Genomic DNA, 11,412 nt, shown 5'->3' on the forward strand with positions numbered 1-11,412 from the left:
AAGAAGAAGAAGAAGAAGAAGAAAGATATGTTTAGAGTCATTTTTCTTAAAACTATAGGACTTCCCCAGAGCTTTAGACTGTGAACCATGATTGGCTAAGGAAGGGAAAGTAATCACAGTGGAGGTCCCCAAGCTTTCTTTAACATCTGATTGTTTTCACAGGGTGTCTTGGCATTTCCCAGGACGCTCTTTGCAAGAGTTCATGACACTCTTCCTTTAGTATCATATTAGTGGCTAATCAGCCTCTCCCTGGCAATCAATCACATTCCTCCTTCAAGTTGTTGGGCTGCAGCTCAGTTCCCTGTACAGGGAAAATGAGTAACTCGTGCATCTTGCCCAACTTCTTCAAGAATTCCAGAGCTCTCTCCGCTCGAGCAGAACTGACACAGCCATCTGCTTCTTTAAAGATTTGCACGGAGCTGTTTGTGAAAGAGGACTTCCGGCCCCTGGACCCGACCCAGGAGCTCATATTTCCCCCAGAACTGCTGGTAAGACGCCGTGGCTATTTCATGGGCTTGTCTAAGCATATCCGGTGATAAACCCAGTTTTGTAAACCTACCATATCCTTCGAGTGACATGTCAAATTGGAGAAGGGTTGGCTAGGATCCAGAAATCAACGTCCCCCCACAACCCTGGCTGACCTTCCCTAGGCCTTAGCTGGGGCTTTTTTTTTTTTTTTTCTTTTTAAGATTTATTTATTTATTATGTATACAGTGTTCTGTCTGCATGTATGCCTGCAGGCCAGAAGAGGGCGCCAGATCTCATTATAGATGGTTGTGAGCCACCATGTGGTTGCTGGGACTTGAACTCAGGACCTCTGGAAGATCAGGCAGTGCTCTTAACCTCTGAGCCATCTCTCCGGGCCTAGCTGGGGCTTTTTAAATATTACCATTACTTTCATCACTGTGGATCTGGAATGTGTCCCTGTTGGTTGTCCAGGCCATTCAGCTTTGCTAAGCATCTGTCATGGTTTTCCAGGAACTCCACTACACTGATGGTGAGAAGCATCTTCCTCTGTCCTGTTAAGGAGGGCAGTTTCTTGACTACCAGAAACAGGGGTGCTCCACTCCACTCTTTCTCCACACGTATATCGACCCTCCTTCTCAGGCATCCATGACCCTTTCTATAAAATACTTTGCTCGCTGGGCAGTGGTGGTGCACGCCTGTAATCCCAGCACTCGGTAGGCAGAGGCAGGTGGATCTTTGTGAGTTCAAGGCCAGCCTGGTCTACAAATCAAGTTCCAGGACAGCCTCTCTTGGTTTTGTTGTTGTTGTTTGTTTGTTTTGTGTGTGTGTGTGTTTTGTTTGTTTGTTTGTTTGTTTGTTGGGGGTTTGTTGTTGTTGTTTGTTTTTGTTTTGTTTTTCAAGACAGGGTTTCTCTGTGTGTAGCTTTTTGCCTTTCCTGGATCTTGCTCTGTAGACCAGGCTGGCCTTGATCTCACAAAGATCCGCCTGCTTCTGCCTCCCGAGTGCTGGCTGGGATTAAAGGCATACACCACCACTGCCCGGCCACTTTCCTCTCTTTTATTCTAAATGTTTATTTCTAATTTTAATGATGTCTTTGCCGGTGTGTCTGTGGGTGAGTGTGTACGTGTGTACACCTAAGTGCCCGTGCCCATTGTAGACGGAGGTGTAGGATTCCTGGAGATGGTATTACAGGCGGTTACGAGCCACCCAACATGGGTGGCGAGAACCAAACTCAGGTCCCCTGCAAGATCAGTGCATGCTCCTAACCCTCTCCAGCCCCCTTTTCTGGGGGAGCTCTGGTATGCTTACTCATTCAAAAATACACATCCATTCAGCTACATACCAGCACTGTTTTAAGTACTAACTATGCTGCAAGAAACAAAGCTAACAAAAATCAGATGGTAAGCAAAACAATAGATGAAAGACATATGTAAGCCGGGCATAGTGGCGCATGCCTTTAATCCCAGCACTCCGGAGACAGAGGCAGGCGGATCTCTGTGAGTTCAGGGTCAGCCTGGTCTACAGAGTGAGTTCCAGGACAGCCAGAGCTACACTGTGTGAGTGTGAGTGTGTGTGTGTGTGTGTGTGTGTGTGTGTGTGTGTGTGTGTATGTGTGTACTAAGGAGAAAAACCACCAAGCAGAGAAAGAAACTAGGCCGCAGATGGTTGTAATTTTCAGTGCTATGGCCGTAGAAGACTCTCCTGAGGATGTAACATTTGAGGAAATTCTAGAAGGAAGGATGGAGCCAGTGGTGAGGAGATGTGATGGGAGAACTACCCAGGCTGTGGGAAGAGTGAGTGAGTGTGAAGGTGCCAGAGAGAAGGCAAGAGAACAGCTGCCCTACCCAAGGACGGCGGAGCTGAGCCCCCCTGACAGAGCCCAGTGAGGGGGAGGGCAGAGGCCATGCTGGACTTGACCCTGCCTGGCTTCCTCTCTCTGTGAGAGAGCTACCGTGAGGGAGGCTGGGTAGAGGAGGGACAAGCTCCTTCAGGCGTCACATCAGGATCCCTCCTGCGGCTGAGCCAAGAAGAAGGACTGGATTCCATCAGGGGACGAATGCCATCCAGAAAGGCAGTGGCTAGACCAGACTAGACCTCTGGCACGGGATTCTGTTTTGGGAGAAAACCACACAGCTTGCTGAGGAGTATGATGTGATGGGAGGAAAACAGTCCAGCCTGACCCCAGAGCTGTGCATAGCTAGAGGGTACCAGTTACAAAGACAGAAAGGCCTCCAGAGGGGTGGGCCATCTTTCCTTTAGGGGTTCCGTTTCAAGGGCTGAGGGAGGGACTGGGCCTGAGGAGTTCAGTTTGGAGCAAATTAAATGTGAGGGGCCCCTGACACATCTAAGAGGGGACAGACATCAAGAATTCACTGAGAAGCCAGGCGGTGGTGGCGTACGCCTGTAATCCCAGCACTCGGGAGGCAGAGCCTGTGAGTTTGAGGCCAGCTTGGGCTACCAAGTGAGTTCCAGGAAAGGCGCAAAGCTACACAGAGAAACCCTGTCTCGAAAAACCAACAACAACAACAAAAAAAAGAATTTACTGAGAAAGAATTTGAATATTAGGGGGGAAATCGAGACTGAGGCTATTAATTTAAGATCATTAGCAGAATTGTGATCTTAAAGTCGTGAAACTGAATTAATGCTAGATAAGCCATGCCAGGCAGTCAGTGGTACCTACCAGCTTATGTTATCACTTGTTCCCAAAAGGCCTAACTTTAGACAGTGAGTGTCTCTCTGAGTAAGCAGACCCGGAACCCTGAAATCTTCCTAAAGGGACACAACCCAGCCAGGACCCGATATAACACAGAGTGACCACTATGCACCCAGGTACATCTCCTGTCATTTGTCCTAGAGGATGGCTGAGAACCCAGAAAAGCAAACCCTGACCTTTTACGGAGAGAGAATGACCTGGATCTCCCCGGGAACCCTCCAAGATCTCTTGGCGTTGAAGGCCAAGTACCCTGAAGCCCCTCTGGTTTCCGGCAACACATCTCTGGGTAAGCGACAACAGCCCACTCATTCCATTGTTGACTCCCGGCTGGACTTCCCGGTCCCTCCCCATCCCTGGCCTACAGTTTCATCCTGCCTCATAAATCCAGTGATCTCCAAAGTTGATTGACATATACCCTAGTGGTATTCAGGATGACTGGGGGTGGGTAAAAGTATGGCCCTGGCGGTCCTGGGACTCACTCTGTATAGACCAGGCTAGCCTTGAACTCACAGAGATCCACCTGCCTCTGCTTCCTGAGTGCTGGGATTAAAGGTGTGTGTCACCACCCCCACCCCTGGCTGTCCCTTGTTGTTTTATTAAGGTTAAATATTGAGTAGACATAAGAGAAGGTTATAAAATATCTGTGAATATGTTAACAAACATACCTAGGGAGTACCTACATCCATTTTAACAACTTTGCTTCACATACACACTCGGCCCGAAGGGAGAATGCTATAGCCTAGTCAGCATTCCCCACAAATTTGTAATCACTGTTTCAACAGCTGGCCTCTGAAATAAAGGAAGGGGTACCCCACTGCTCCTCCTTTCTCTTCCCTCTTGACGGAGCCCTACAGCTGAACTGTGCTGGTTCATTGGTCTGTCTCTTCCTCAATTTTGATATGACCACATGTTTGAGTCCCTAAACAGTGAGTCTGGACCGGCGGTGGGACACACCTTTAATCCCAGCACTTGGGAGGCAGAGCCAGGCAGATCTCTGTGAGTTCGAGGCCAGCCCGGTCTACCAAGTGAGTTCCAGGAAAGGAGCAAAGCTACACAGGGGAACCCTGTCTCAAAAAACAAAAACAAAAAACAAACAAACAAACAAACAAACAAAGTGTGTCTGTTGGTTTTGTGCACACTGCACAGAGGCTGCTACTGTTCTTCTGGAATGTGTGGTTTTCAGTCAACATTCCTGCCCTGAGACTCATCCCCTCTTTCTGCATGTGCCTGAGTCCTGCTCCGTTTTTTTTTGTTTTGTTTGGTTTTTTGGTTTTTTTGAGACAGGGTTTCTCTCTGTAGCTTTGCGCCTTTCCTGGGACTCACTTGGTAGCCCGAGCTGGCCTCGAAACTCACAGAGCTCCTCCTGCCTCTGCTTCCCGAGTGCTGGGATTAAAGGCGTGTGCCACCACCACCCGGCCCTGCTCCATCTTATAGCATAGAATGGTTTGCCTCTCCAGTCTATCATGGGAAGGCAGCTGCTGAAACAGCGTCAGCTATGCCAGGTTCCCACAGTTTTTTAAGTGCCAATTTCTTTTTTTCCATGCTGGCATCAAACCCAGAGCCTCACACATTTACCACTGAGCCACACAAACATTCTCTGTTTTGTTTTGGTATGGCTTTTTGTTTACTGGTTTTGAGACAGGGTCTCACTATGTCACCTTCGTTAGCCTGGAATTCGCTATGTAGGCCAGGCTGGCCTCGAACTCTCTGCCTCCAGTGTGCTGGGATTAAAGGCGTACACTACCCCCACGCCCAGTCACATTCTTAGAAGCATCTCCAAGTGCTTCTGTGAAAGGGAGTTTTAAAGGCCTTCCACACTCTTTCTTCCCATTGGTATAATGTAGCAAGAATATAACTAAGTGAATACATACATTGGGCGGAAGGGTATATGGTCATTGCTTTCATATCTATACACCTTTATTATAAAGATTTAAGCTTGATGTATGAATGTTTTTATGAGAAATTTTCAATGTAAAAGAAAAGGCGTTTTCTCTTTATCTAAAATCCTTTTTTTTTTTTTTTTTTTGCCCTTCAGGACCAGCCATGAGATCTCAAGGACACTTTCACCCAATTCTCCTCTCTCCTGCTGGAATTCCTGATCTAAGAATGGTGACTAAGAACAGTGATGGTGAGTTCCTGGTCCTTCAAGTAAGATACTAATGAAGCGACCCCTGCAATAGCCTTACACTCGTTGAGTACACCAGAACGCCCTTGCGCATCTCTCTTAGGAGACCCATCTCCGACTCGTCATTCTTTTCTGCAAACCTCACTCTCAAAGCCTTTGGGGAAAAGAAGATGAGCTTTCTAAATGTTACCATGAGAGACCGTGTGCTCACTTTCAGGAGTCTTTTTTTTTTCCCCCGAGACAGGGTTTCTCTGTGTAGTTTTGGTGCCTGTTCTGGAACTCGCTCTGTAGACCAGGTTGGCCTGGAACTCACAGAGATCCACCTGGCTCTGCCTCCCGAGTGCTGGGATTAAAGGCGTGTGCCGCCGCTGCCGCCGCCGCCGCCGCCGCCGCCGCCACCACCACCCGGCTCAATTTCAGGATTCTTACAAGTGCCTGGTATCCCAGAGACAATAAATGTACAGAGTCTCTTGGATGGAAGAGAGGAGAGGTGGAGAATATTATTTGGTGCTCATGTGCTACTTGTGGGAACAATGGCAGGGGGCCAAATGGGACAAAAGCCCACAAGCAATCACTCCTGCTCACTCACATCATCCTCCAAAGCCCACTAGTGCTGAGAAAAGTCACACCCACATACTAGAAAGAAATGTGCAAGATTTGAAATCAAGACACATGGCAAACCTTTTAGCAAACAGGCCTCCTTCTCCATTGCCCAGAGCTCTTAGTCTTGGGCAAGCACGCTTATCCAATGGCTGGCAAATTAATTCGGGGTGGGGTGAGGGTGGGGGTGAATGGGTTGGTCAGGAAATTTGAATGTAATGGATTACAATGGTAGTGACAATACCCTTAATGTGAGCAACCGGAAGTCAGTCAGAACTAAAGACTTAGTCAAGAGTGACTTGTAGGTCACTGGGTACTTATGGAGGTCTTTGGTGGACAGGAAGGGGCCTGAAGACAGCCAAGTCACTGCCACCAATGAGTCCTACCTCCTGGCTTCTATCATCAGCCAAAGGCAGATATCCATGAAAACCGGTGCACCTGCTAGTCCCCACTCCAACCCAGACATTTGCAAGAGATGGCATCCCTTTATGAGTTTGGCCAGCTTTAGCTTGGAACAACCCAGGTAGTGTGCCTGCTGTGGGCAGAGAGGAAACAGAAGAACACGGAGTCTGGGGTCCAGATAACCAGTCCAAGCCGGTGAATATGGCAGGAGACCCTCTATACTTTCCAGCCAAGCGCTGGTTAGCCTTCCTGCTTCCCGGTTAGCCTTGGTCCTCTCTGACACCAAGTGTCAAGTCTTCAAGTCTCAAAACAAGTAATGAATCTAAGTGGCTGTGTTGAAGGAGAGAGGGTCACTTTCCCCACTCCTCCTGAGAGTCCCTTGTATGAATTCCCAGAGCACAATTCAAACTCTTCAATATAACCCAATCCCTCCTCTAAAGAGGAAATGAGCTGCAAAAAGAAAATGCACTTGGTTGGGGATTTAGCTCAGTGATAAAGCACTTACCTAGTAAGTGCCAGGCCCTGGGTTGGGTCCTCAGCTCCGGAAAAAAGAAAGAAAGGAAGGAAGGAAGGAAGAAAGAAAGGAAGGAAGGAAGGAAGGAAGGAAGGAAGGAAGAAAGAAAATGCACTCGCCCAAGGTCATCAGGTTGCAAGGTCACCCAGTCACAGTTCAGAAGCCCCACCGCCATCGCCCAGGCCACCGGGTGGGCGGCCTGTCCACTGGTTTTTCACATTAACTGCCCAGCGTTGTCTCTCAGCCAGAGGAAAGCCAGGCAGCCTCTGAAGTCTGGTGCAATGTGCTGCCTCTAGCTCCATTAAAGCTGAAGCGTGAGTGCCCTCCAGTGGCCACCAGGAAACTTCCTGTGGCTCAGCATGTGGTAGACACCGCTAGGAAGAACTGAAACCAGAAGTGCTCACACCAGCACCCCCAGGAATCAAAGCTTTGTGACAGACAGCTCCACTTGGGACGTAAAGGTTTCTTTAAACTACAAGTTAAACCGCACGTTCATCCATGTCACACTCACGGCTGGCTCCGTCTAGTTTTCTTTCAAAAATCTTTACGATGAACTGTCCCAGCTGCATAGTCACCTGATGGGCCCACAAGACATAGAGTTAAATTTTAAAACCCTTGAGAATCCAAACAAGTCGAAGAGTTTTCCAACTCCATCAGAATGCAAGTTGAGTTTTGTGACCAGAGACAGAATCCAATAGAAATCTGTGAAGTGGCCGTGTGGACAAAAGAGACCCGGCAGAGGACCAGATAGTCTGTCTGGCCTGGGTTAGAGTTTGAACTCTTATGGGGACAGAGCAATAGAGCAGACAGCTGGCATTCCGTGCCTCACTGGGGGGGTGAACTGTCCCCACCCTCATCCCCCCACCCCCGTCTGAGTGAAAACCAGAAGCAGGCAGCAGGGTGTGGTGACTCATGGGCTCATGCCTGCATTCCCAACACTTGGAAGGAGGATCAGGAATTCAAGGCTACCAGAGACTGTCTCAAAAACAAAAACCAAAAGCCAAAAGAGGCTGCGATGGGCTGCTCTGGTCTCTGTGTAAAGCCTCAGGCCTAAATACTAGTAAGATGTTTGCATCTACCTTCTTCCCTAATGAGGGCCAGGGTCTTCAGGGATGAGCCGTTTGCCAAGGAGCAATGTTAGCTCTGCTAGGCTCCTGCAAAGGTACAGCAGGAATTTTGGTGTTTGAGTTTTAGTTTATTGTTGGGAATACTTGGTTTTGCTTTGGTTTTGTTTTGTTTTAGAGGTACAGTCTCCTTAGAGAGCCGAGGCTGGTCTCAGAATCATGATCATCTTGCCTCAGCCTCCCAAGAGTTGGGGTTACAGGCATGCACCACTCTATCTGGCTACAGAAGGTACAGTAGGGGCGGATAGAACTCACAGGGATAAGGAATCAACGGCCCCTGGTAGGAGTCTGAGGTGGGACCAGATCTCATAAGAGCATCTTTTATGAGATGTTGAGACAGGATAAAGGAGGGACAACTTAGTTACAAATTTTAGGTGAGATTTGTTTGGCCAGTCTTCTCCCATCCAGGAAGTTAGCTGAGGTTAGTGATGTGGTGGGAGAGAGATGAGGGTGTGTTGGCAAAGACGGGGGGGGGGGGGGGGGGGGGGGGGGAAGCTCTGTGCCAAAATCATTTCATGTTGGTAAAATATAGCTATGTAGGAAGGTGGGATGCTCTCAAAGATGAATCAACAAGAGAAAAATCACAGCCCAACCTGAAACCTGCTAAAAACAGACTCACAGCAGTTAGTATCCAACAAGCGAGACAGACTCAACCCCAGTGCGCTAAGGTTTCATTAGGAAAACTCAAGGACAGGAAAGGATTTATTTTAAGAGGTCAACTCCGCATGGTTGGGGTGACCACACACTTTCTTATATTGACGTGGCCCCTTTCACTCTACTGAGGAGAAATCCTCAAGTTCTTGCTCACATCCCTGCCAAGTTGAATTCCAACCTCTGTCAACGTGCCGGATTACTTTCTGGCCAGTTGGCAAGCAGCATTGTCCCAGTCCTCCTGGGTGCACACCCACAGCTCACTTCACCCCTTCCTGTGAGCCCAGAGCATCCCCACACCCAACACCACCAACCAATGGGAAGTCCAGGAGCTGCTTCCCTGGGATGTGTTCATTTGGGTTGGCCAGGATCCCTCTTGAAGGTTATGATTATCAGAGTTGGAAAATCTGAAGCCAAAACATGACTGATTTTGATTCTTGTTTGGGTCATCTTGGCCTAAATTCTTGAGCTGCTGTATTTGGAAATGTTTTCATACCAGAATATACTAAAAGTTCACACAAAGTTGGGGCAATTTATGTGACGAGGTCATATACCACCTATTTCGTTTCTTGACTGTATGGAGGCAAGTAAATAGAAACTTGATTTGTTCATTACTTGGGTTGGTGGTTCATGTACGTTTGGCTAAAAATCATCAGGAGCAATTCCTCTAGGGGATTCTTAGAGCGGTGGCATCATGTCAGATTCAAACTGGCGTCACCACGAACCCGGTGAAAACCGTCAAGGGAGGGAGAAGTCATCATTTTTACTCACTGCTCCCCTTCGCCTCTCTCAAGTTTGCATAAAAACTCCTTCCTTCCAAAAAAAAAAAAAATACTTACTGATTTTTAGACTATGGCCTAGGGAGTCAAATGGCCTTTGCCATTGGGTTAATGTTATCAGATTTATTCCACTTCCCCACATAGCAATCATGGTTACTCAGAAGGTCCCTGGGAGATTCTAGTAGGGTCTACCGCCGGCATACTATTACCATTGTCCCTTCTCTCCTATCTCTATTTCTTCACACCAGCCCAAAGATGAGTGTGGCTACACAGGAGACCACCTTGGGGCCTCTTAAAAGTCCTATGCCCAAGGCTGGGGAAATTGGCTCTACTATCTGGGTCTTGCAAGCATAAAGACCTAAGTTTGATCCCCAGAATTCACATTTTAAAAAATCTGGACAAGGTAGGATACATAGCAATCACAATATTGGGGAGGTGAAGACAGGAAGACCCCTGGGGCGCATGGGTATGGGCCCAATCTACTTAATAGGCTCCAAGCCAGTGAGAGACTTAGGCTCAAAAGAAAAAAACAAAAGCAAAACAGAGAGAGAGAGAGAGCCCGATTCCCAGAGACTGACTTAGCTGATCTGGGAGCTCCTGGAGACCCCTGGGCAGCCACAATAGTAAGCACTCACTAACCAAATGTTAAGTGAGACCCTACTTCGGTGATGGCAGCTCTGCTCCTCCTGTGTGGCCAATGAAAACCACCTGCTTTCCAGGACTGACCATTGGAGCCTGCTGCAGCCTGGCTCAGGTGAAGGACATCTTGGCTGAGAGCATCTCTGAACTCCCGGAGGAGAAAACGCAGACCTACCGAGCTCTCCTGAAACACCTCCGGAGCCTGGCAGGACAGCAGATCCGGAACATGGCGGTGCGTTTCCACTGGGCACACACTTGTTTCTCCTCATTGAGATAGCAGGGTGGGCACTGGCAGAGGTAGCATGCCGAAAGGTCTCCGTGGAGTAAAATGACAGGCCAACTAACAAATATTTTTAAATTAACAAATGATATCTACTAAAATGTTCGGTAAAATTCTAGATGAAAGCCAACACAGTAACTGAGCAGCAGCACGTGTCACAAAGGACATCATCGTTTTGCTAATTTTTTTGACAAGCCTGTCATAAGCTGATTTAGTCTTGGGCTTCATTAACAGAAGTATAGTACCTAAAGCAAGTTGGGCAACCTTTTACTATGTACTATTCAAACCACGGCTGGAGAATCACCATCGTAAGGAGCAGAATGAATCGTGCGTGGTTGGTTTTCCAAGCACACATAGACATGTCCGACATCTGCTGGGCAGTGTAGTAGAGATCCTTGGAGCCTGGGGAGTCAGCAGAGGACCTTGTCTTTGTGAAATCTCTCATGTGATTCCAAATGACCATACTCACCAGAGCCTGTCGAGGAGAGGGTGACAGACAGATGAGTTTAGGGGCTTGGAAGCACATCTCAAGGAGTGATGGGGTCAAACAAAGCGAGCCTAAGAGCTGCCTTCCAATAGTCATGGACCCTGATGACAGATGATGGCCAAGACGCCTCTTGACCCTTCCAAGACCCAGAGACAATCAAAGGCAGATAGATGTCTGTAAGGATGGTAGAAGACCCGAGACACTAACCAAGCCATCACGCTCTGTCCTCAGTCCTTAGGTGGACACGTTATCAGCCGGCACTGCTACTCAGACCTGAATCCTATTCTCTCTGTGGGCAATGCCACCCTCAACCTGCTGTCAGAAGGTGAGCTACACTCTGAGCAGCTCTTAAAGAGCTTTTGTCTACTTTCTTTACACTTAAATTTTCTTCAGGAATTGCATTGAGTAGAAGCCTGGATCACTGACTCTCAGTTCACTATGGGGAGTGCCTGTCATGAGGAAAGTGCATCATGACAGCAGGCACGCGCGCGCACACACACACACACACACACACACACACACATGTACTGACAACACACACACATACACACACACACACCACATACACACAACACACACACACACGCACTGACAACACACACATACACACATGCACATGTGCACACACAC

General features: G+C 48.1%; 1 protein-coding gene across 1 annotated transcript in view; it reads left to right on the forward strand.

The window, feature by feature from the left end:
- Positions 1-11,412, forward strand: part of LOC118573013 (aldehyde oxidase 2) — a 115,343-nt gene that overhangs the window by 14,782 nt on the left and 89,149 nt on the right. Inside the window, exons 8-12 of the mRNA XM_036172995.1 lie at positions 408-488; positions 3,323-3,467; positions 5,217-5,309; positions 10,096-10,247; positions 11,014-11,107. Of these exons, the coding sequence (XP_036028888.1) occupies positions 408-488; positions 3,323-3,467; positions 5,217-5,309; positions 10,096-10,247; positions 11,014-11,107 (565 nt within the window). The remainder of the gene's footprint in view (positions 1-407; positions 489-3,322; positions 3,468-5,216; positions 5,310-10,095; positions 10,248-11,013; positions 11,108-11,412) is intronic.

The sequence above is a fragment of the Onychomys torridus genome, chromosome 23 (assembly GCF_903995425.1).
Source record: "Onychomys torridus chromosome 23, mOncTor1.1, whole genome shotgun sequence".
Taxonomy (NCBI): domain Eukaryota; kingdom Metazoa; phylum Chordata; class Mammalia; order Rodentia; family Cricetidae; genus Onychomys; species Onychomys torridus.